This window comes from Heteronotia binoei, chromosome 9 (genome assembly GCF_032191835.1).
Source record: "Heteronotia binoei isolate CCM8104 ecotype False Entrance Well chromosome 9, APGP_CSIRO_Hbin_v1, whole genome shotgun sequence".
Lineage (NCBI taxonomy): Eukaryota > Metazoa > Chordata > Lepidosauria > Squamata > Gekkonidae > Heteronotia > Heteronotia binoei.
Genome location: NC_083231.1, coordinates 119,635,215 through 119,660,424, shown reverse-complemented (window position 1 = coordinate 119,660,424; position 25,210 = coordinate 119,635,215). Strand labels below are relative to the sequence as shown.

At 48.7% G+C, this 25,210-nt stretch overlaps 2 protein-coding genes across 2 annotated transcripts in view; both read right to left on the bottom strand.

Moving 5' to 3' along the window:
• Positions 1-25,210, bottom strand: part of ATRN (attractin) — a 466,134-nt gene that overhangs the window by 99,996 nt on the left and 340,928 nt on the right. The gene's annotated exons all lie outside the window — the stretch shown is intronic.
• LOC132577464 (attractin-like) lies at positions 3,293-23,361 on the bottom strand. The gene is made up of 5 exons (XM_060247252.1): positions 23,145-23,361; positions 15,161-15,282; positions 9,602-9,740; positions 5,994-6,175; positions 3,293-3,535 (listed from the first exon to the last, which is right to left on the bottom strand). Exons 1-5 carry the CDS (start codon positions 23,359-23,361, stop codon positions 3,293-3,295), a joined length of 903 nt encoding a protein of 300 aa, XP_060103235.1.

Below are 25,210 nucleotides of genomic sequence, written 5' to 3'. Positions count from 1 at the left end.
ACAAAATTTTGCCTGCTAATATCAAGAGAATAATAAGTTCCTTTTTATGCTTAGAGTAAGCATTGTATGTGTGTGTATGGTTCATGAATAGATATGTATGGATATGTTTTGGATTATGTCCTTGTTATTTAAAATATTGAACTATTGTATTTCTTATTTGGAAACCTTCTCTTGTTAATAAAAAATAAAAAATTTTGAGTTAAAAAAAAAAAGCATCTATTGGCTCTGGTCACACCTTGCCTGGACGTCTGACCCCTCGTTCTTTAGACTTATGTGTCCCCGAGGCACTGAGCACGTGCTAAAGCCAACTCCATGACACAACCGACTCTCCGTGCAACGAAACTCAATGAAAATATATTTGAATTACTATAATGAGCCTAATAACACCATGCATCACCATATATCGCCACAGAACATAATAATAGGAAAAATACACGTCAGTTAAAGGTCGCAGCTACTGTCCATTTCCAAGTGAGAATTGCCAAAGCACGTTAGTGTCCTTGGAGGTAGTCCGACAGCAGGCTGGTCCAATTATGAAAACCATTTCGGGTGGTTGGTGGTTCTTTCTACCATATGTGGTGGACTTGTGAAAGAGCTAAAATGTTTTGGCAAATAAGAACATAGAGAACATAAGAGAATGCCATGTTGGATCAGGCCAGCGGCCCATCAAGTCCAACACTCTGTGTCACACAGTGGCAAAAAATGTTATATACACACATACACTGTGGCTAATAGCACTGATGGGACCTGTGCTCCATTATTTTTATCTAAACCATCTTGAAGGTGGCTATACTTGTGGCCACACCACCTCCTGCTGGCAGTGAATTCCACATGTTAATCACCCTTTGGTGAAGAAGTACTTCCTTTTATCCGTCTTAACCTGTCTGCTCAGCAATTTCATCGAATGCCCACGAGTTCTTGTATTGTGAGAAAGGGAGGAAAGTACTTCTTTCTCTACTTTCTCCATCCCATGCATTATCTTGTAAACCTCTAATCATGTCACCCCGCAGGCGACGCTTCTGATTCAGCAAGAGATTTCTAAGATCCTGGGATATGAATTCAAGAAAGTGGCGGAGACTTTTTCTGCTGGATCACAAATGGAAAAAATTTCCAAAAGAAGACGGAACTTTAATATGGTACTTGCTTCAGCTGCTAGGAGATTGTATGCGCAGCTGTGGAAGCAAGAAAAAAATGCCAGAGAAATGGGACTGGATTATAAAAGTTATGTCATGGAGTGAAATGGACAAACTAACAAGGAAATTAAGAGACTATGATTTGGAACTCTTTAAGTTGGAGTGAAGAAGTTCAGAAGATACGTAGAAAAAGAGTGGAAAATAAAAGGACACTGGACAATCTTTGATAATGATTAAGTTTTTAAATAAGAATATAACTTTTTGGTTTTTTAACAGTTAAGGGTACCTTTAATATTTGTTTCCTTTAAGTAAATAACACTGGCGGGGGTCAAGTAACGGGGGGAGGGGTGGGGGAAAAGTAAGATATGGGGGTAGAAAAAAATTTTCTTTTCCTTTAAGTTGTAGATATAGTTTTGCTACCATATGTTACTAATAAAAATTGTTTATCACAATTATGAAAACCATTTTGGATGGTTATTCGGATTAAGTTATTCACAGAATTTCAATTGGTCCAGTAGTGCCAAAAATTCATTACGACGTCCCTTTTCCATCGCTCTAGGTTTCCTGTATACAATCTACAACGCGCTAGTATTAATTGCCTTCCATATCAAGGGAGAAAGCCAACCCCACGGGGCTGCCAAACCGGACTGCCCCGAATGAATTGTCACTGCTGAACTAATTTACAGGCAGTGTTCCCTCTAAGCTGAGTTAGTGTGAGCTAGCTCACAGTTTTTTTGGCCTCCGGCTCGCCTGTTTTTGTCTCCGCTCAGGAAAATGGCCCCAAAGCAAAACCAATTTATGCAGCGGCTCGCAACTTGAATGACTGCAGCTCCGAAGTAGAATTTTTGCTCACAAAAACTCCACAGCTTAGAGGGAATATTTGGTTACAAGGTCTACGAGAAAACTTTCGTTTATTTAAAAAACAGTCACACTTCACACCCTCTGGAGTTTGGCTTCGGCTGCCAGACAACCCTTGATCTCCCTACACACATTGCCCTACAATAATAATTATTAATTATTATTAAAAACAACACAAAATATTTTGGAAATCAGTGCTAAAGATTGCTACAAAAATAATTGGACGTGATATCCCTCTACTACCAGAGCTGATTCTGCTGAATATGTGGAATAATAATCCGTGTTCTAAATTGAAATTAGAACTACTTTCTATTTTATTAGTGGCAGCTAAAATCAAGGTGGCACAATGTTGGAAATCTGACAAAGGTCCTAATATTCGTCAATGGTTTGATAAAGTCTGGGATCTCTTGATTCAAGATAAGTTGGCATCCTGCACATTGAAATTTGAAAATCCATTAGTAGCAGATACCTTTGTTGAAAAACGGTCTGGATTCCTTGCATATATAAATGAAGATCCGTCTTCCAGCTCATCTACTCCAACTAAATATCTGGAGTACATTCTGTACTAATTGGCTCTTCAAATATGTTGTTAGCTTGTAACACGAGTTAAGGTTTCATGTATGTAAAATGCATTTATATTTAAGTTTTGCACTTTTTCCGTATGTTTTTTTTTCCTGTAAGTGATGTCTTTTTTTATACCAAATTAAAATAATAAAAAAGTAAGTTTTAAAAACAACAACAACAACAACAAATGATCTACAAAGAACATTGTATGCACAGCTGTGGAAACAGGGAAAAATACCAGACAAATGGGACTGGATTGTGAAAGTTTTATCGTGGAGTGAGATGGACAAATTAGTATTTTTTGCACCATAAGACTCACTTTTCCCCCCCAAAAAAGTGGAGGGAAAAGTGTGTGCGTCTTAAGGAGCGAATACTGCAAAAAATTCACACAAATGCCTCTAAATTCACACAGCTCTAAAAACTAGGTGCGTCTTATGCTCAGGTGCGTCTTATGGAGCGAAAAATACGGTAACTAAAACTTTAAAAGACTATGATCTAGATATATTCAAAAAGGAGTGGAAGAAATTTAAAAGATATATGGAGAAAGAATGGAATATAAAAAGCCATTGGACAATTTTTTAGTAGTAATGAGAGAAGAAAAATATTGAACTTTATAACTGAATTTAAATTTACAACTTCGGGGAAGTCAAATATTGGAGGGGGGGGTTGAAATATCATATGGGTTAGTATAGAAAAGAGACAATTAATTACTATAACCATATGTTATTAATAAATTGTCAAAACACAACAAAAAATGATCTACCAGGCTTTTCACAGATGCTGCCGTTGACTTGGTTGATGCACGTGGCCGCCTTTAGCCCTTGGTTGCTTGGCTCCGCCAGGTAGCTGCAGAACCCAATATCGCTCGGCTCCCCCGGCAGCCACTGCAGCGAAGTGTTCGTGAAAGGAGACATGTCTTCCCAGCACCAGTAGGATATGTTGATCTTCCTCAGTCCGACCCACGGCGTCAAGGCTTTGGGCTAAGGAGGAGAAAGAAGGAGCGTCAGACAATGACAACTTTCGCATTACTAGCGTGCTTCCGTGAAAAACCATCTGTGTAGCAACTGGCCAGCTTGAACGGGCAACGGTGCCCTTTCTCTTAAAAATGCATCTTGCTTATCATAGAATATTTCTCCGGGCACTGCAAGCGGGCCGTGGGCATGAGACTAGTTGCTTGATAGATGGCATGGGAGACAGGACTGCCTCTCAATCAATCAATCAATTTTTATTTGTATCCCGCCCTCCCCGCCAAGGCAGGCTCAGGGTGGCTAAGGCAGGCTCAGGGTGGCTATCTCCTCCAGCAACTGCCCCTTTAAAATCACAGAGTTGGAAGGGTCCACAGAGACCATCTCCCTGCTCAAAGCAGGATCAGCCTAAACCAGGGTGGCCAAATTTGCTTAACGTAAGAGCCACACAGAAGAAACATCAGATGTTTGAGAGCTGCGCGACATGAACATCAGATCAGGGAGGGAGGGAGGGAGGGAGGGAGGGAGGGAGGGAGGGAGGGAGGAAGGAAGGAAGGAAGGAAGGAAGGAAGGAAGGAAGGAAGGAAGGAAGGAAGGAAGGAAGGAAGGAAGGAAGGAAGGAAGGAAGGAAGGAAGGAAGGAAGGAAGGAAGGAAGGAAGGAAGGCTGCAGATTTATACCGCGCCCTTCTCTCTGAATCAGAGACTCAGAGTGGCTTACAATCTCCTATATCTTACAATCCCCTATATCTTACAAGCTCCTATATCAATCTCCTATATCCCCCCACAACAGACACCCTGTGAGGTGGGTGAGGCTGAGAGGGCTCTCCCAGAAGCTGCCCTTTCAAGGACAACCCCTGCGAGAGCTATGGCTGACCCAAGGCCATTCCAGCAGCTGCAAGTGGAGGAGTGGGGAATCTGGGAGAACCAGGTTTGATTCCCCACTCCTCCGCTTGCAGCTGCTGGAATGGCCTTAAGTCAGCCATAGCTCTGTAGGAGTTGTCGAAAGGGTAGCTTCTGTGAGAACTCTCTCAGCCCCACCCACCTCACAGGATGTCTGTTGTGGGGGAAGGAAAAGGAGATTGTGAGCCGCTCTGAGACTCTGAGATTCAGAGTACAGGGCGGGGTATAAATCTGCAATTCTTCTTCTTCATCCTCATCCTCATCGTTTTCTTCTGCACTCGCCCCACTCTGTGGGCATCCTTCCCCTCCCCGTTTTCCCCTTCTTTTTTTGTCTGCCCCACTCCTTCACCCGGCTGATGAAGAGGCAGGATTTACAAGAACAACAAGCATGACACACTGCATGACTAAGGGGCCCCTGAGAATTAATGGCTTCGTTTCAGCAAGCAGGAATAGCGGTCAGAGAAATGCCGACGGAAGGCATCCTCTGTGCTCAACCCAAAACCGGATGAAGCCATCACGTTACCCGATCAAGACCAAAACCAAGGAGTATTAATTTGTTTAGCTGCCTTTCTCTCTCATGGAGCTCAAATGGCTTTCAGCATTGACAAAATACATTAAATAAAATCCATCAACCCACCCCCCCACCCCCGCCCAATTAAAATCACAATTCAGGACTGTCAGTAAGCTTAACCAAATGTGATTCTAAATAAAGCTGTCTTTAATAGGCTCCTGGAGATTGACAATGAAGGAGCCAGGTGCACTTCTTTGGAGAGGTTGCTCCACAGCGGCGGGGCTGCTGCCAAAAAGGCCCTGTCTCGTGTACCCGCCAGATGATCTTCTTTGATTGGTGGGACCAGGGCTCTTTTTCTAGCAGGAGCGCCTCTGTATATCTGGCCATGCACCACTGATGTAGCTGAGCTTACAAGGCTCTTAGCACAGGGCCAATTGTAAGCTCCAGGAGAACTGGCTACATCAGGGGTGTGTGGCCTAATATGCAGAGGAGCTCCTGCTAGGAAAAGAGCCCTGAGTGGGACAGTCAGGAGCGGCCTCGCCCTGCGATTTTGATTCCCTGGGCAGAACCGAAGACATGCTGAAGACAACTGGGTTACAATATCCCTTCTAAGGACTATCGAAGGTCAACAGTGCCTTCTGCGAAGGAGTCGTGCGTGCCCATTGCACACAGCAGCTCAGGGCTCATTTTGTAGTAGGGAATCCTTTGCATATTAGGCCACACACCCCTCATGGAGCCGATCCTCCTGGAGCTTTCAGTGGGCCCTGTACGAAGAGCCCTGAAAGCTCCCGGAGGATCGGCTACAACAGGGGTGTGTGGCCTGATATGCAAAGAAGTTCCTGCTACGAAAAGTCCTGTTAGGCCACACACCCCTGATGAAGCCAATCCTCCCAGAGCTTACAGTAGGCCCTGCACTAAGAGGCCTGAGAGCTCCAGAAGGATCGGCTGCATCAGGGGTGCGTGGCCTGATATGCAAAGGAGGTCCCGCTACAAAATGAGCCCTGCTCAGCCAGTCTTACAGTCCCGCCACGGCCTCCTAGAACCTCCCCCGGACTACTCACCGAGGACTGAGTCTTCTGGAGCTCCTTGATGACAAAGTCCACCTTCTTCTGGCTGGTGAGCGACACCAGGGCAGCACTGTGGCTTCTGCAGGCCAGCTTCGCGTTGTCGTAGGTATCTTTGGTGTTCATGATCCTCAGGCAAGTGTTGCTGACCAAGAGCCACGCCGACCCGCAGATGTTCTCTGTTTTTTTAAAAGAAGATATGCAGATGCTGGGTGTGGCAACAGTACTGTGTTTTTCATTCTCAAGAACATAAGAGAAGCCATGTTGGATCAGGCCAATGGCCCATCCATTCCAACAGTCTGTGTCACATAAGAACATAAGAGAAGCCATGTTGGATCAGGCCCATCCAGCCCAACACTCTGTGTCACATAAGAACATAAGAGAAGCCATGTTGGATCAGGCCAGTGGCCCATCCAGTCCAACACTCTGTGTCACATAACATAAGAGAAGCCCTGTAGGATCAGGCCAATGGCCCATGCAGTTCAACACTCTGTGCCACATAAAAACACAAGAGAAGCCACGTTGGATCAGGCCAATGGCCCATCCAGTCCAACATTCTGTGTCACATAACATAAGAGAAGCCATGTTGGATCAGGCCAGTGGCCCATCCAGTCCACCACTCTGTGTCACATAAGAACATAAGAGAAGCCATGTTGGATCAGGCCAATAACCCATGCAGTTCAACACTCTGTGCCACATAAGAACACAAGGGAAGCCATGTTGGATCAGGCCAATGGCCCATCCAGTCCAACATTCTGTGTCACATAACATAAGAGAAGCCATGTTGGATCAGGCCAGTGGCCCATCCAATCCAACACTCTGTGTCACACCGTGGCCAATATATATATATATATATATATATATATATATATATATATATATATATATATATATATATATATATATATATATATATATATATATATACACACACACACACACACACACGCGCGCACACACACACTGTGGCTAATAGCCACTGATGGACCTCTGTTCCATATTTTTATCCAATCCCTTCTAGAAGCTGGCTATGCTTGTATCCGCCACCACCTCCTGTGGCAGTGAATTCCACATATTAATCACCCTTTGGGTGAAGAAGTACTTCCTTTTATCCATTTCAACCCAACTGCTCAGCAATTTCATTGAATGCCCACGAGTTCTTGTATTGTGGGAAAGGGAGAAAAGTACTTCTTTCTTTACTTTCTCCATCCCATGCATAATCTTATAAACCTCTATCACGTCACCCCGCAGTCGACGTTTCTCCAGGCTAAAGAACCCCAAGCGTTTTAACCTGTCTTCATAGGGAAAGTGTTCCAAACCTTGAATCATTCTAGTTGCCCTTTTCTGCACCTTTTCCAGTGCTATAATATCCTTTTTGAGGTGCGGTGACCAGAATTGTACACAGCATTCCAAATGAGACCGCACCATCGATTTATACAGGGGCATTATGATCCTAGCTGATTTATTTCAATTCCCAAAAAGAGGAGGGAGACGGCACGAAGTTTTCAGTCCATCCATAAACACACTCTGAACAAATGAGAAAAAAAAGAAAGACGGTGCAGGCCATCTTTCACGACGGCATATTTTATTGACTTCCTGCCCGGCTACGCGTTCTGTTTTTTCATCCCGTTATATAAAGGCAGCCGTGTTGATTGTTGAAAATCCTGAAAGTGCCCCCCCAGGGAGAAGAGCAGAAAGAGACGGAGAGAATCGTCGCTACAAAAGCGCGTGGTGGAAGCTGCGCCGCCGTTGCCTTTCTCCGTCGGCCTATTGTTTTCCGCCCCTTCCCCCGAATCTCTGGGGACAACAGAGCTGCTAAAGGAGGGAGAAGATAACCATAGGTAAACAATGGAGGGACAGGCGGGCGGAATTGGCTTCTCGGGGCGTCTGCCTACAAGCCGCCCCGGCTTTCTCTGCCGGCCTCTGGAGGACTTCAGTGAGAAGGCTGCTTAACGCAGGATGAATGCAATGCCCAGCTGGGCTCTCGGACGCCGTAGCCTTACAAACAGATTTCAAAGCGCAGTGTGTCGGAATACGTTATTTACGGCTTTGTCAGGCAAACGGTTTTGCTTGCAAGGTTCGGGGAGAGGGTCAGCGGTGGAGGGGTGGGAACGACACAGCAAATGCAACACCCCATGTAAGTATACAGGGAACGTAGGGAGGCTTGTATTACAACATGCTACTATTACGCTGGAGAGATAAACGCCCACCTTCCATAAATCGATGGACTGAAAACTTTAGAACTCTCGTCGCGGGATCTGAACACAAGGCACGCGGACGACAACTCGCGTATGGGCTTCTTTTCAGATATTTGGAAATCTCTTAGAGGAACATACAGGGTGTTTTTTGTAGCAGGGGCTCCTTTGCATGTTAGGCCACAAACCCCTGATGTAGCCAATCCTTCAAGAGCTTGCAGGACTCTTAGCACAGGGCCTACTGTAAGCTCCAAGAGGATTGGCTACATCAAGGGTGTGTGGCCTAATAGGCAAAGGAGTCCCTGCAATAAAAAAATCCTGATATTAGGCCACACACCCCTGAAGTAGCCAATCCTCCAAGAGCTTACAGTAGGCCCCGTAATAAGAGTTCTGTAAGTTCTTAGACCAGGGGTGATGAGCTCATTTGTTATGAGGGCCGAATCTGACATAAATGAGACTTTATTGGGACGGGCCGTGTCAGGTTGGGCCGGGCCATGAGTGTACCTATTTAAGATTAGGTAGCAGAGATAAAAACTTTATAAAGGACGCAGAAAAACACAATTTCTTTTTTTGAAAAAGCCTTAAAAGATCCTTAAAATATTAGCATTCGTTGGTCTTAAAGGTGCTTTCATTGTATTTCTCCCATGGGATCCAGGGAACTAGGCAAAGGAAATTGTGGTTCTTTCTTTCCTTCCTTCCCCAGGGGACCAGGAGGGGAAGAAGCCTCAGCCAACAGAAGGAAGAGAGACTTGGCTCAGTAGCTCTGCTGTGCAACTGAGAGAGCCTGGCAAAGCAAGTTCTGCCTCCCCCCCCACTTCCTCCCCAAGGAGAGGAGCCTCAGCCAATGGAGAAAATAGAGGTTTTGCTGTGTGATTGAGCAAGCCTTGCAAAGCAAGCTGTGATGCAGAAGGAAGCAAGAGAGAGGGAGAAGGAAGCAGATGACAAACAGTTGCTCGGGGGACTGATAGGAGTCCCCTGGGGGCCTGATTCGGCCCCCTGGCTGCATGTTTGACATGCCGGTCTTAGACAATTGGCTACATCAGGAGGCTGTGGCCTAATCAGGGCTTTTTTTTGTAGCAGGAGCTCCTTTGCATGTTAGGCCACACACCCCTGATGTAGCCAATCCTCCAAGAGCTTACAGGGCTCTTAGTACAGGGCCTACTGTAAGCTCCATATGCAAAGGAGTTCCTGCTACAAAGAAGCCCTGGAAATTTGATGTAGATCTGCCATCGTTCGTTATACTTTCATTCCCACGCTCTCTATGTAACGTTTCTCACCCATTCCTCTCCCCCTTTTTCATTTAACTGGTTACTGGATTTCAAGTCCCCGCCCCCTTCTTGTCCTTTCCCTCCTCCCCAAGAGTTTTCTCTTCTTTTTTTTTCCTGCAACGAATAAATAAAAGGCACTCACCGGGCAAGGCGATGCACTCTTGGTTCCGGCCCTCCCACTGGCAGTTCTGGTCCAGTGTGCAGCTCTTGCAGCTCGTCTTCTTGTTGCAGACGTAGGCCGGGTTGTCCTTGGAGCAGTTGACATAGTCGGTAACGGGGGTCTGAAAAAGAGGGGCCGACAAATTACTAGGGGTGTCAAACTCGTTACGGCCTTGGGCTGCCAAGTCCAATTCAAGAAATATCTGGGGGTTTTGGGGGTGGAGCCAGGAGACTTTGGGGGTGGAGCCAGGAAACTTTAGGGGTGGAGCCCAGAGACTTTGGGGTGGAGCCAGGAGACTTTGGGGGTGGAGCCGGGAGACATTGGGGGTGGAGCCAGGAGACTTTGGGGGTGGAGCCAGGAAACTTTAGGGTTGGAGCCCAGAGACTTTAGGGGTGGAGCCAGGAGACTTTGGGGGTGGAGCCAGGAGACTTTGGGGTGGAGCCAGGAGACATTGGGGGTGGAGCCAGGAGACTTTGGGGTAGAGCCAGGAGACTTTGGGGTGGAGCCAGGAGACTTTGGGTGGAACCAGGAGATTTTGGGGTGGAGCCAGGAGACTTTGGGGGTGGAGCCAGGAGACTTTGGGGGTGGAGCCAGGAGCAAGGGTGTGGTAGCATAATTGAACTCCAAAGGGAGTTCTGGCCATCACATTTAAAGGGACTCCTGCACACTTTTATAATAATAACAATAACAATAATAATAATAATAATAATAATAATAACAACAACAACAACAACAACAACTTTTTATTTATATCCCGCCCTCCCCGCCAAGGCAGGCTCAGGGCGGCTCACAACACATAAATACAATACACAGTAAAACCATAATACACAATAATTACAATTAGATAAAAACCATCATTTAAATCGACTTATATTAAATTAACATTACGGTGCTGTAACTCAGATCTTCTATAGAATTCAGTGGCTAAAAACATCTTCAGCGAATCTATCTTGGCTCAGCATTAAGCGAAGGCCTTTTTAGCTGCCTTCCCTCCAGTGGAAATAATGAAGGATAGGGGCACCTTCTTTTGATGCTCATCGAATTGGACCCCCTGGTCCAAACCTTTTGAAACTTGGAGAGTATTTTGGGGAGAGGCACTGGATACTATGCTGCAAATTGGGTGCCTCAACCTGAAAAAACAGCCTCCCCAGAGCCCCAGATATCCATGGATCAATTCTCCATTATACCCTAAGGGAATTGGTCTTCATAGGGCATAATGGCGTGCCCAGCAGACATTTCCCTCCCCTCCTCCCGCTTTCTGATGACCCTGAAGCGGGGGGGGGGGGGGCGGTGGCCTCCAAACCGGGGGATCCCCTGCTCCCACCTGGGGATTGGCAACCCTATGACGGCCGGATCTGACATGAACAAGACCTTGTTGGGTCGGGCCATGTCAGGTTGGGCGAGGCCTTGTGTATACCTATTTAAGATTAAGTAGCAGAGATATAAACTTTATAAAGGACACAGACCAACACAATTCAATGTTTAAAAAAACCCTTAAAACATGCTTAAAAGCATAGGACTCTTTGGTCTTAAAGGTAGCTTTCTTTGTATTTCTCCCATGAGATCCAGGGAACTGGGCAAAGGAAGTTCTGGCTCTTTCCTTCCTTCCCCGGGAGACCCAAAAGGAAAGGAGCCTCAACCAATCGAAGGAAGAGAGACTTGGCTCAGTAGCTCAGCTGTGCGATTGAGAGCGCCTGGCAAAGCAAGCGGATTCTTCCCCCCCCCCTTCCTCCCCAAGGGAGGAACCTCAGCCGATGGAGAAATGGAGGTTTTGCTCTGCAGCTCCTGTGCGATTGAGCAAGCCTTGCAAAGCAGGCTGCGATGCAGAAGGAAGCAAGAGAGAGGGAGAAGGAAGCAGGTGACAGCCGGTTGCTCGGGGGGCTGATAGGAGCCCTCCGGGGGCCTGATACATGTTTGACATCCCTGACTTAGTTCTTTTCTCTATGACAACAAGCATGCAAAGAAAAAATCTGCAAAGCAGGCAACAGCGGTGAAGCAGGGGGGAAGGGCTTGCGATGCTGGGATGGGCACAGGTGCTGAAAGGTCTGGTCACTCTCCCCTGGCTGCCAAATCGACACAGCACTGTGCCCATTCAGCACCTGGGCTTAGCTCAGCCTTCCAATACATGTGGGCCCGGCAGTTTGGTGTAGTGGTTAAGTGCATGGGAGAACCGGGTTTGATTCCCCACTCTTCCATTTGCACCTGCTGGAATGGCCTTGGGTCAGCCAGAGCTCTCTTATCTGGGAGAACCGGGTTGGATTCCCCACTCCTCCACTTGCAACTGCTGGAATGGCCTTGGGTCAGCCAGAGCTCTCTTATCTGGGAGAATCGGGTTTGATTCCCCACTCCTCCCCTTGCACCTGCTGGAATGGCCTTGGGTCAGCCAGAGCTCTCTTATCTGGGAGAATCGGGTTGGATTCCCCACTCCTCCACTTGCAGCTGCTGGAATGGCCTTGGGTCAGCCAGAGCTCTCTTATCTGGGAGAATCGGGTTTGATTCCCCACTCCTCCCCTTGCACCTGCTGGAATGGCCTTGGGTCAGCCAGAGCTCTCTTATCTGGGAGAATCGGGTTGGATTCCCCACTCCTCCCCTTGCACCTGCTGGAATGGCCTCGGGTCAGCCAGAGCTCTCTTATCTGGGAGAACCGGGTTGGATTCCCCACTCCTCCCCTTGCAGCTGCTAGCATGGCCTTGGGTCAGCCAGAGCTCTCTGTTCTGGGAGAACCGGGTTTGATTCCCCACTCCTCCACTTGCACCTGCTGGAATGGCCTTGGGTCAGCCAGAGCTCTCTTATCTGGAAGAACCGGGTTGGATTCCCCACTCCTCCCCTTGCAGCTGCTAGCATGGCCTTGGGTAAGCCATAGCTCTCTTATCTGGGAGAACCAGGTTTGATTCCCCACTCTTCCATTTGCGCCTGCTGGAATGGCCTCGGGTCAGCCAGAGCTCTCACGTCTGCAGCGTTTGTGGCCCACTTTCGGGTCCCGTCTCGCTGGCTGGGAAACGGCTTGAGCCATTTTGGGCTGGAATCCCATTCTAGAGCTGCGGGGGTGGGTGCGATGCGCAACCGAGTCACAGCCAACTTCCAGCAACTCTACAGGGCTTTCAAAGCAAGATCCGGGGGCTTAGCCAGGATTTAAAAATAATAATAATAAATTTTTATTTATATCCCGCCCTCCCCGCCGAGGCAGGCTCAGGGCGGCTCACAAGACATGGTGCATACCATGATTACAACAGAATGCAGTTAATACAATAAAATACAGTTAAAATACAATTAAATTACAAATTCATAAATTAAGTAAATAAATTAAAACCAGTATAAATTGAAGGTGCTACAGTTCTAAATAATAAATTTTTATTTATGTTCTCCAAGTCAGGGGGCTTTTGAAAAAGTGGGGGGGGGGCACCCTTTTCCATCCGCTGTGGGGCTTGCTGCTTTCAGAAGCACTGAAAGCGGCCGAGTTGAGGCAGCCGACCCTAAAATTTTGGAGTCAAGAAGGGACAGTGCCTTGCGTGCAAGCCGCGAAGGGGGGGGATTCCTTCCATCTCCCTCTCCCGCACCCCGGCACTTTGCAGCCAGCGGCTCCATCTGCCCCCCCCCTCCAGCTCAGCTATGGCAAAAAGTGGGGGGGGGAGCAGGCTGCGCCTCAGAGTGTCCCCTGAAAGTTGGGGGTCCCTGTCCGGAGGTCAGGGGGCAGTACCCTCACAGGCCCCTCTGGGGCTACAGTCACGGCAAGAACCACTCAGAAGCGGTTTGCCACTGCCTGCCTTGCCTCCAACCCTATTTCGCTTCCACGATCGGATGAGATTGGGCTGGCCTGGGCAGGCAGAAGTGGTTTGCCATCTGTGGAGAAACACCATTTTGGGCCTATGTTTGTCTGGGAGTGGTTGAGAGGAGTCTCTCAAACTCTAGACAGGCTTTGGCCTAGTCTCTTCCTCCTCCTCTCCTGTCTGGGAACGGCAATTCTGAGGAGGCCTCCTAAAGTGACAGAAAGTCTGTCAGGCTGGTCTCCCAGAATGCTGCAAGCAGGAAAGCCAGTTCATGGGTGGGAAGTGGGTTTGATATTAGAGGTTTTTGGAGGGAAACGGGCAGTTAAAAAGTTGTCCGGGGAAGCTGACAGTCGAGAGTTTGATTTGAGTCTTGGAGACGGGTGAATCGGTTCTGGATGGTACGGTCAGGGCTAATATATTAGGGAAAGAAGGAGCGTTTATCCCTGCTTTCATTTATTACTTCTGTTCACCCTGTATTTAAAAACGCCTGTAAATAGTTGCATGTTTTAAATAAATGTTTCATTAGTTTAAAAGGTAGTCCTTCTGTCCCACAGTTTTCCCAGCTGCCTTAGACCACGCTACTGCAAGAGGGGAGTCCCGGGAAGGCATGCAGGTGGCAAGGGTGCCAATCTTCCAGGGGTCTCCCAAAGAAGGACTTTGGTCTCTGTGATCACCAGGTGCTGGGTTGGCAGAGGACCTTGAGGCCAGGACTCAGAACTGGCAGGAAGGGGGATTGGGAGTCCTGTTCCTCTCGGTCCGGAACCCCTAAATTGAGCAGGTGGTGGCAGCGTGCCCTAGTGGCGGGAAGAGGATAAGCTCCCTCCAGGAGTTGACAACTCATAAGGGAGCTGACGGGACCGGGTCTGAAGGCAGAATCGGGCCGGTTCCGTCACACCATCTGTGACGGAACCAGCCCGATCCTGCCGTCAGACGCGGTCCCGTCAACTCCCTTTTGAGTTGTCAACTCCTGAAGGGAGCTAATCTTATTATTCTTATGTTGTTGGACTGGATGGACCATTGGTCTGATCCAACATGGATTCTCTTATGTTCTTATGTGACACAGAGTGTTGGACGGATGGGCCACTGGCCTGATCCAACATGGCTTCTCTTATGTTCTTATGTGACACAGAGTGTTGGACCGGATGGGCCACTGGCCTGATCCAACATGGCTTCTCTTATGTTCTTATGTGACACAGAGTGTTGGACCGGATGGGCCACTGGCCTGATCCAACATGGCTTCTCTTATGTTCTTATGTGACACAGAGTTTTGGACCGGATGGGCCACTGGCCTGATCCAGCATGGCTTCTCTTATGTTCTTATGAGACACAGAGTGTTGGACTGGATGGGCCATTGGCCTGATCTAACATGGCTTCTCTTATGTGCTTATGTGACACAGAGTGTTGGACTGGATGGGCCATTGGCCTGATCCAACAGGGCTTATGTTCTTATGTGACACAGTGTTGGACCGGATGGGCCACTGGCCTGATCCAACATGGCTTCTCTTATGTTCTTATGAGACACAGAGTGTTGGACTAGATGGACCATTGGTCTGATCCAACATGGCTTCTCTTATGTGACACAGAGTGTTGGACTGGACGGGCCACTGGCCTGATCCAACAGGGCTTCTCTTATGTTCTTATGTGACGCAGAGTGTTGGACTGGATGGGCCACTGGCCTGATCCAACATGGCTTCTCTTATGCTCTTTATGATTGCAAAACCCAATGGAAGTGTGAGGGGTAAGATTCTTTGAAGCAGAAAGCAGATAAGCTCACCTGGTCTTCCGAGCAGTTGCTCTGCCTTGAGATGCACTGGTTGGTGCACCAGTGGCAGCGGTTGGTGTTTGCTGTGCAGCTGTGGCAGTCTGTGATCTGCTCACACTTTTCTTGGTCTGCAACTAGTAAAGAAAAAAAAAAACCTGCGTGACCAAACACGAGCATTTCCTGACAGAGCCCTAAGAGATCTGTTTGCCCACCACATACCATCAGGGGCAAGCAATGGATGCTCTAACAAAGCCTGGTTTTCAAGAGGAAGAAGGACTGCAGATTTATACCCTGCCCTTCTATCTGAATCAGAGACTCAGAGCGGCTCACAATCTCCTATATCTTCTCCCCCCACAACAGACGCCCTGTGAGGTGGGTCGTGCTGAGAGGACTCAAGGAGAAGACCGCAGATCTATACTCTGCGCTTCTCTCTCAATCAGAGACTCAGAGCGGCTTACAATCTCCTATATCTTCTCCCCCCACAACAGACACCCTGTGAGGTGGGTCGTGCTGAGAGGACTCAAGAAGAAGAAGACCGCAGATCTATACTCTGCGCTTCTCTCTCAATCAGAGACTCAGAGCGGCTTACAATCTCCTTTCTTCTCCCCCCACAACAGACACCCTGTGAAGTGGGTGGGGCTGAGAGAGCTCTCACAGAAGCTGCCTTTTCAAGGACAACTCCTGCAAGAGCTACGGCTGACCCACGGCCACTCCAGCAGCTGCGAGTGGAGGAGTGTGGAATCAAACCCGGTTCTCCCAGATAAGAGTCCGCACACTTAACCACTACACCAAACTGGGGTAGGGGTACCACTCTGTGAGGCTGCAGGCAGATACTCATAAGTTCAAAAGGTCCCGCATACTGAACTGCCCACCTTGGGCAGGAGAACTGGGCCAACTGCCCTGGCTGAGCAGCAGTGGGAAGGGTGACAAGCTTCTCCAAAGAAGCTACTGATCTTCTCGGGTGGCAAATTCTGTGCTGGGTCCACCATACTGATAGCCACGGGTCAGTCAGGGCTCAGTGAATGCTCCTAAGGGGGAGAAGGGTCACATGTAGTCCGCTCTGAGTCTGCAGAAACCAGCAAGGAACAGGAACTGCAGGGTGACTAGGATTAACAGCCAACAGCTGCTGCAGAGCCACCCACTCCAGCACTGAGTGTACAACTGAAGTTAAGATGATCGTTCCCAGCCCTCCAGTATCACACTCACCAAGTGCCAAATAGAGGCTACAAGCGGAACGACAGGAGAGACGACAGAGTGCTCGCCTCCTGGCCTGAGACCAGCTGCTTGAGTCACTGCAGAATTACTCCCAAGAACTTAACTGCAAATCAGACCCTTAGGAACATGCCTATAAAAGCCACCCAAGGGAGGCTGCTGGGCGTGGAAGCAACAAGTGTGAGGACAGCCTTGCCTGCGTGACTCTCAGACTGCATTCAGGCTACAGTTTTTAGCTCGACTTCTACTCATGAGTAACCCTTGGACTGTTTATGCCTCTCATATTACCCCACAGCAATGGCTCTCTTGGTTCTAAACTCTTTGTCTGGACCAGGGGTGGCCAAACTTGCTTAACGTAAGAGCCCCACAGAATAAACATCAGATGTTTGAGAGCCGGAAGGAAGGAAGGCGAATAGATGGAGAGGAGGGGGGGAGAGGTGGAAAGACAGGCCTGAGAGAAAGGGCGTTTTTGCACTGACCTTACTCAGGAGCGACGTCCCTCTTCACCGCACAGCGTCTGCGTGGATTTCACACTAATTGCTCCGCAGAACCCGGAAGAGCCGCGAAGTCCCGCGGCTTTTGGGGCGCAAATGTAAACTGGCCAAAAACCAGTTTACATTTGCGACGCAAAAGCCGCGGGATTTTGCGGCTCTTCCGGGTTCTGCGGAGCAATTAGTGCGAAATCCGCGCAGACGCTGCGCGGTGAAGAGGGACGTCGCTCCCGAGTAGGGTCAGTGCGAAAACGCTCGAACTCTCTGGGGGACCTGATCCATCCCACAGGCTGTGCGTTTGACACTCCTGGCCTAAGTGTTCACTGTATTTTGTTTTAAAGCCAGACATTTGTTAAACTGAGCAACTGCTGAGGGCATTTAAAAAGCATGTTCGACTTGCCAGTTTGGTGCAGTGGTTAAGTGTGCGGACTCTTATCTGGGAGAACCAGGTTTCATTCCCCACTCCTCCACTTGCACCTGCTGGCATGGCCTTGGGTCAGCCATAGCTCTGGCAGAGGTTGTCCTGGAAAGGGCAGCTGCTGTGAGCAGCCTCTCAGCCCCACCCACCTCACAGGGTGTCTGTTGTGGGGGGAGAAGATAAAGGAGGTAAGCCACTCAGTCTGATTCAGAGAGAAGGGCAGGGTATAAATCTGCAGTCTTCTTCTTCTCCTCTTCATATTACAGCCCTCCATGCTTTCATCTTGTTTCTTAAAACATTTATACCCCACCTTTCCTTTTGGCTCAAGGCAGCTTGAAAGTAGCTATTAAATCTTTACAGATTAAAACCAAACCAAAAGGCCTTCCCACCTCTTCTCCACACACCAAAAATGAGCTTTCCAGGGGTGTCTTGCGGAGCGATTGACGCACCGCGTGTTGTCTTGTGTGTTTTTCTTCCCTGCAGGGGTGCAACGCTTACACAGCTAATTGCTTAGGTCGATCAATTAGAAAGCTCCCGCGATGAGTGGAAGTTTATTGGGTAGTGGATTTGAAAAGTGTTGTGCTTATTTTTAATAACGGGTACTTTCAAAGAATGCGGGCAGCGAGTTCCAGCCTGGAACTTTGTTTTAGGTGTTCTGGCCAAGCTTGCCCATAGAACTTCAAATAAACAAGAGCATGTAGAGAAGAAGATATTGGATTTATATCCCGCCCTCCACTTCAAAAAGTCTCAGAGCAGCTCACAATCTCTTTTACCTTCCTCCCCCACAACAGACACCCTGTGAGGTAGATGAAGATATTGGATTTATATCCCGCCCTCCACTCCGAAGAGTCTCAGAGTGGCTCACAATCTCCTTTCCCTCCCCCCCCCCCCACAACAGACACCCTGTGAGGTAGATGAAGATATTGGATTTATATCCCGCCCTCCACTCCGAAGAGTCTCAGAGCGGTTCACAATCTCCTTTCCCTCCCCCCCCCCCCACAACAGACACCCTGTGAGGTAGATGAAGATATTGGATTTATATCCTGCCCTCCACTCCGAAGAGTCTCAGAGCGACTCACAATCTCCTTTACCTTCCGCCCCACCCACAACAGGCATCCTGTGAGGTAGATGAAGATATTGGATTTATATCCCGCCCTCCACTCCAAAGAGTCTCAGAGCAGCTCACAATCTCCTTTCCCTTCCTCCCCCACAACAGACACCCTGTGAGGTGGGTGGGGCTGAGAGGGCTCTCACAGCAGCTGCCCTTTCAAGGACAGCTCCTGCAATAGCTATGGCTAACCCAAGGCCATGCCAGCAGGTGCAAGCGGAGGAGTGGGGAATCAAACCCGGTTCTCCAGATAAGAGTCTGCACACTTAACCACTGCACCAAGGCAGCTGCAAATCAGCACAGTCTCCAAATTGAAGACGATGAAGACAACCATAGATTTATACCCTGCCCTTCACTCTGAATCAGAGACTCAGAGTGGTTTACAATCTCCTACATTTTCTCCCCCCACAACAGACACCCTGTGAGCTGCGGGGGGCTGAAAGGGCTCTCCCAACAGCTGCCCTTTCAAGGCAACTCCTGCAATCGCTATGGCTGACTCAAGGCCATTCCAGCAACTGTAAGTGGAGGAGGGGGGGATCAAACCCGGTTCTCCCAGATAAGAGAGCTCTGGCTGACCCAAGGCCATTTCAGCAGCTGCAAGTGCAGGAGGGGGGAATCAAACCCGGTTCTCCCAGATAAGAGAGCTCTGGCTGGCCCAAGGCCATTCCAGCAGCTGCAAGTGGAGGAGTGGGAAATCAAACCCGGTTCTCCCAGATAAGAGAGCTATGGCTGGCCCAAGGCCATTCCAGCAGCTGCAAGTGGAGGAGTGGGAAATCAAACCCGGTTCTCCCAGATAAGAGAGCTATGGCTGACCCAAGGCCATTCCAGCAGCTGCAAGTGGAGGGGTGGGGAATCAAACCCGGTTCTCCCAGATAAGAGAGCTATGGCTGACCCAAGGCCATTCCAGCAGCTGCAAGTGGAGGGGTGGGGAATCAAACCCGGTTCTCCCAGATAAGAGAGCTATGGCTGACCCAAGGCCATTCCAGCAGCTGCAAGTGGAGGAGTGGGGAATCAAATCCAGTTCTCCCAGATAAGAGAGCTATGGCTGACCCAAGGCCATTCCAGCAGCTGCAAGTAGAGGGGTGGGGAATCAAACCCGGTTCTCCCAGATAAGAGAGCTATGGATGACCCAAGGCCATTCCAGCAGCTGCAAGTAGAAGAGTGGGGAATCAAACCCGGTTCGCCCAGATAAGAGAGCTCTGGCTGACCCAAGGCCATTCCAGCAACTGCAAGGGGAGGAGTGGGGAATCAAACCCGGTTCTCCCAGATAAGAGAGCTCTGGCTGACCCAAGACCATTCCAGCAGCTGCAAGTAGAGGAGTGGGAAATCAAATCCAGTTCTCCCAGATAAGAGAGCTATGGCTGACCCAAGGCCATTCCAGCAGCTGCAAGTGGAGGAGTGGGGAATCAAATCCAGTTCTCCCAGATAAGAGAGCTATGGCTGACCCAAGGCCATTCCAGCAGCTGCAAGTAGAGGGGTGGGGAATCAAACCCGGTTCTCCCAGATAAGAGAGCTATGGATGACCCAAGGCCATTCCAGCAGCTGCAAGTAGAATAGTGGGGAATCAAACCCGGTTCGCCCAGATAAGAGAGCTCTGGCTGACCCAAGGCCATTCCAGCAACTGCAAGGGGAGGAGTGGGGAATCAAACCCGGTTCTCCCAGATAAGAGAGCTATGGCTGACCCAAGGCCATTCCAGCAGCTGCAAGGAGAGGAGTGGGGAATCAAACCCGGTTCTCCCAGAAAAGAGAGCTATGGCTGACTCAAGGCCATTCCAGCAACTGTAAGTGGAGGAGTGGGGAATCAAACCTGGTTCTCCCAGATTAGAGTCTGCGCACTTAACCACTACACCAAACTGGCTCTCTTGGTCTAGTGTAATTCCTGAGGTACCTAAAAGAAATACTGGAAGAAGTCTGCCGTGAGTACTTAGGATTTTTATGAAGACCTACTCTTGACAACCTACGTCAGTTGGTTGGAATGGATGCTGTGGAAGACTGCTGATTATTGTTACATGGATTATATTGACTGCAGGACTACTATGAATTATTTCTACTATGATACATAATAGAATATTTTGCATTGAACTTTGCTAACTGCCTCCAGTAGGTTTACTGTGGTTTAATTTGGCTCCCACAGTCTCTCTGGTTTTTTGCGTTCTGCTACCGTAACTTTTAAAGGTTTCCCATTAGTGCTTATCTTTTGGAATTCCAAGGGTGCCAGGCTCAATAGGGCTGGAGACTCCAACTATGGCACAATGGAGTTGGATCCCAACCAAACGGCCCCCTTTTTATCAGTCACCCTGGGAGTGGAATTCTGCGGATATCAGGGAGAAAGGCTAGAAAGTTTCAATCTCCAGACAGAACATTTACCACGGATCCATCATCCAACCCAATATCTGTTAGTATTCCCCCTCCTTTTAGAACTCCCCATTTTGGGTTTTTTTTAAAAAAAAAATCTGATTTACTCAAACAATTAACACTAATATGATCAGTTAAAGATTTCTTTAGTGAAGCGGCAGAAACCATTTCCCTAAATTAACAAGGCTCTTTTCAATGAAATACATTTTGCTTTCTTTGTAAAAAAAAAGACATACCACGGCTCCATGACAGGCTGTGCTCCTTTTTATACACCCTCTCCAGCTACAGAGCATTCCTTTTTGGATGAAGTTTGAGTCCAAAGACGCCTTTAAGACCGACAAAGTTTCATTCTGGGCAGGGCTTTGTCTGTAGCAGGAACTCCTTTGCATATTAGGCCACACCCCTCTTATGTAGCCAATCCTCCTGGAGCTTACAGGGGTCTTCTTGCAGGGCCTACTGTAAGCTCTCGGAGGATTGGCTACATCAGAAGGGTGTGGCCTAATATGCAAAGGAGTCCCTGCTACAAAAAAAAGGCCTGAAATCAATGGTGCGGTCTCATTTGGACTACTCTGTACAATTCTGGTCACCGCACCTCAAAAAGGATATTATAGCAATGGGAAAAGTCCAGAAAAGGGCAACCAGAATGATTAAAGGATTGGAACACTTTCCCTGTGAAGAAAGGTTGAAATGCTTGGGGCTCTTTAGCTTGGAGAAATGTCAACTGCGGGGTGACATGACAGAGGTTTACAAGATTATGCATGGGATGGCGAAAGCAGAGAAAGAAGTCCTTTTCTCCCTTTCTCACATTACAAGAACTCGGCATTCGATGAAATTGCTGAGCAGTCGGGTTAAAACGGATAAAAGGAAGTCCTTCTTCACCCAAAGGGTGATTAACATGTGGAATTCACTGCCACAGGAGGTGGTGGTGGCTAGAAGCATAGCCAGCTTCAAGAGGGGGTTAGATAAAAATATGGAGGAGAGGTCCATCAGCGGCTATTAGCCACAGTGTTTGTATATATATATAATTTTTTTAGCCACTGTGTGACACAGAGTGTTGGACTGGATGGGCCATTGGCCTGATCCAACATGGCTTCTCTTATGTTCTTACAGAAGATGATATTGGATTTATATCCCGCCCTCCACTCCGAAGAGTCTCAGAGCAGCTCACAATCTCCTTTACTTTCCTCCCCCACAACAGACACCCTGTGAGGTGTGTGGGGCTGGAGAGGGCTCTCATAGCAGCTGCCCTTTCAAGGACAACCTCTGCCAGAGCTATGGCTGAACAGCCATTTCAGCAGGTGCAAGTGGAGGAGTGGGAGTCAAACTCGGTTCTCCCAGATACGAGTCCGCACACTTAACCACTATGCCAAACTGGCTCTCCAGTTTGGCTCTCTTATGGTTCTGGGTAGAAGCTTTCATGTGTATGCTTGCTTCTTCAAGTATCTTCAGGTACATGAAGAAGTGCACACTTCCTTCCTTCCTCCCTCCCTCTCTCCCATCCCTCTCCCCATCTATCTTCCTTCGTTCCTTCCTTCCGGCTCTTACATTAAGCAAGTTTGGCCACGCCTGTCATAGGCTCCCTGGGACCAAATGATGGTCGTTGAATGAGGAAGCTTTAGAAATCAGAGACAAACCAAATAATCTTCCATCTTATGTGCCAGAAAGCATCTTCTCAGAGTCTGCACGCACGTTTAACAGCTGAGCTCAAATATGCTCCAGCATGTAACTTGGTCAATCGAACACGCCTCCTATCACAGGCTGATGAAATAGCCAAGTCATGACTTTGCCGCTCCCTTTTCAAGGACAACCTCTGCCAGAAGTATGGCTGACCCAAGGCCATTCCAGCAGGTGCAAGTGGAGGAGTGCGTAATCAAACCCGATTCTCCCAGATAAGAGTCCACACACTTAACCACTACACCAAACTGGCTCTCATTGGTCTTAAAGGTGCTTTCTTTGTATCTCTCCCCTGGGATCCAGGGAACTGGGCAAAGGAAACTCTGGCTCTTTCCTTCCTTCCACAGGGTTCCAGGAGGGGGAGGAGTCTCAGCCAACAGAAGGAAGAGAGGCTTGGCTCAGTAGCTCTGCTGTGTGATTGAGAGAGCCTGCCAAAGCAAGCTATCCTTCCCCTCGTTCCTACTCAAGGGAGGAGCCTCAGCCAGTGGTCTGTAGCTCCTGCGCAACTGAGCAAGCCTTGCAACGCAAGCTACTTGCAGAAGGAAGAAAGATATAGGGAGAAGGGAGCCAGTTGCTCTGGGGCCTGATAGGAGCCCTCTGGGGGCCTGATTCGGCCCCTGAACTGCATGTTTGACACCCCTGGGCAAGAGCACATAATGTTGGCTATGACAGACCAGCGGTCAGGTGAAGTATAAGGCAGCCTCAGGTGTTCAGCAGAGAAGGGGATGCGGCACTTACCTGACGGGGGAGGGCACTCCTCCATTATCTTTTGTTGCTGATACTTCGTGGCCATTTCCCACGGGAGACACTGCTGGAGAGAGCCGTTCCACACGCACCGGATGCCGGGGCCCGCCTGCAAGCAGGCCGTTTCATTGCTGTACGCTTCACAGCTCTCTGGCGTGTACTTCACGAGGTCGCTCAGCAGCAGGCTGTTGAAGCCCCCGAATATGTACATGGCGCTAAGAAACAAGGGAGGGGAAATAACAACGAGGAGATCGGTGGGTTGCTGGTTCCCTGAGCTATGCAGCACCCTGATCCGGATGGCCTAAGCTGGCCCAATCTTGTCAGATCACAGAAGCTAAGCAGGGTCGGACCAGATCGGTACGCGGACGGGAGACCATCAACGAAGTGCTTCTTCGTTGGAGGGACGGTGGCTCAGTGGTAGAGCATCTGCTTGGTAAGCAGGAGGTCCCAGGTTCAATCCCCGGCATCTCCGACTAAAAAGGGTCCAGGCAAGGAGGTGTGAAAAACCTCAGCTTGAGACTCTGGAGAGCCGCTGCCAGTCTGAGTAGACAATACTGACTTTGATGGACTGGGGGTCTGATTCAGTAGAAGGCAGCTTCATAGGTCCATATATGTCCATATGTCTAAGGGGAGGGATGGTGGCTAAGTGGTAGAGTATCTGCTTGGTAAGCAGAAGGTCCCAGGTTCAATCCCCGGCATGTCCAACTAAAAAGGGTCTAGGCAAGGAGGCATGAAAAACCTCAGCTTGAGACTCTGGAAAGCCGCTGCCAGTCTGAGTAGACAAGACTGACTTTGATGGACCGGGGGTCTGATTCAGTAGAAGGACTGGATCGGCCACTGGCCTGATCCAACATGGCTTCTCTGATATTCTTATGTGACACAGAGTGTTGGACTGGATGGGCCATTGGCCTGATCCAAAAGGGCTTCTCTTATGTCCTTATGTGACACAGAGCGTTGGACTGGATGGGCCATTGGCCTGATCCAACATGGCTTCTCTTATGTGACACAGAGCGTTGGACTGGATGGGCCATTGGCCTGATCCAACATGGCTTCTCTTATGTGACACAGAGCGTTGGACTGGATGGGCCATTGGCCTGATCCAACATGGCTTCTCTTATGTTCTTACGTGATACAGAGTGTTGGACTGGATGGGCCATTGGCCTGATCCAACATGGCTTCTCTTATGTTCTTAAGTGACACAGAGTGTTGGACTGGATGGGCCATTGGCCTGATCCTACATGGCTTCTCTTATGTTCTTATGAGACACAGAGTGTTGGACTGGATGGGCCGTTGGCCTGATCCAACATGGCTTCTCTTATGTTCTTAAAGAGCAGAGATCCATCAGTGGCTATTAGCCACAGTGTATACAGGGCACCCTCTGTCTGGGACAGACTCCACAGCTTAGAGGGAGTACTGGCAGAGACCACAGAATAATTTAGCCAAGCATTTGCTGCACCGGATGATTGTTTCAAAGCCTTTCTAAACAAAATTCAAGGCGTATGAAAAGAGTGCACGTATAAAACAAAATTATAGCAGTGAGAGAGGGATCGAAGGACAGCCGTCGAAGTCAAGCGCGGTGCAGCAGCAGACATCAGAAAGGGTTCACAAAGGGGACAGCGGTAACAAAGGGAAGCAGCAGACCTCTTGCGCCCAAGAGAAGATTTAAGGCAGAGGCCCTTGGAAAAGCGATAAAACGGCAGCGTTATGAGAGGAGGTACATTAGCCAGCGAATGGGGTGGAAAAATCGAGCTGGAAACTGTTGTTCGAAGCAAGGAGGAGGAAGGCAGAAACTCAATGAGCTAAACAGTCATGTTTCAAAACTAATAAAAGTCTGTCTGTACAATTAACCCATGGAGCTCATTACCAAGGGAGGATAATAGAAAGGAAACGAGAATAATTGGGATTTAAAAAACCAAAAAAAAAACCCAAACAAACATACAAAGGGCCAGATTCACTGCCACAGGAGGTGGTGGCGGCTACAAGCATAGGCAGCTTCAAGAGGGGACTGGATAAGCATATGAAGCAGAGGTCCATCAGTGGCTCTTAGCCACAGCGTATTG

What these genes read in the sequence shown, in the direction of transcription:
- LOC132577464 (XM_060247252.1), bottom strand. Translation starts at nt 23,361, where the DNA reads ATGTACATATTCGGGGGCTTCAACAGCCTGCTGCTGAGCGACCTCGTG. An exon ending in GGAGTGCCCTCCCCCGTCAG is followed by an intron (nt 15,283 to 23,144) that starts GTAAGTGCCGCA and finishes TTTCTTTACTAG; the next exon opens with TTGCAGACCAAGAAAAGTGT. An exon ending in GCAACTGCTCGGAAGACCAG is followed by an intron (nt 9,741 to 15,160) that starts GTGAGCTTATCT and finishes CCTCTTTTTCAG; the next exon opens with ACCCCCGTTACCGACTATGT.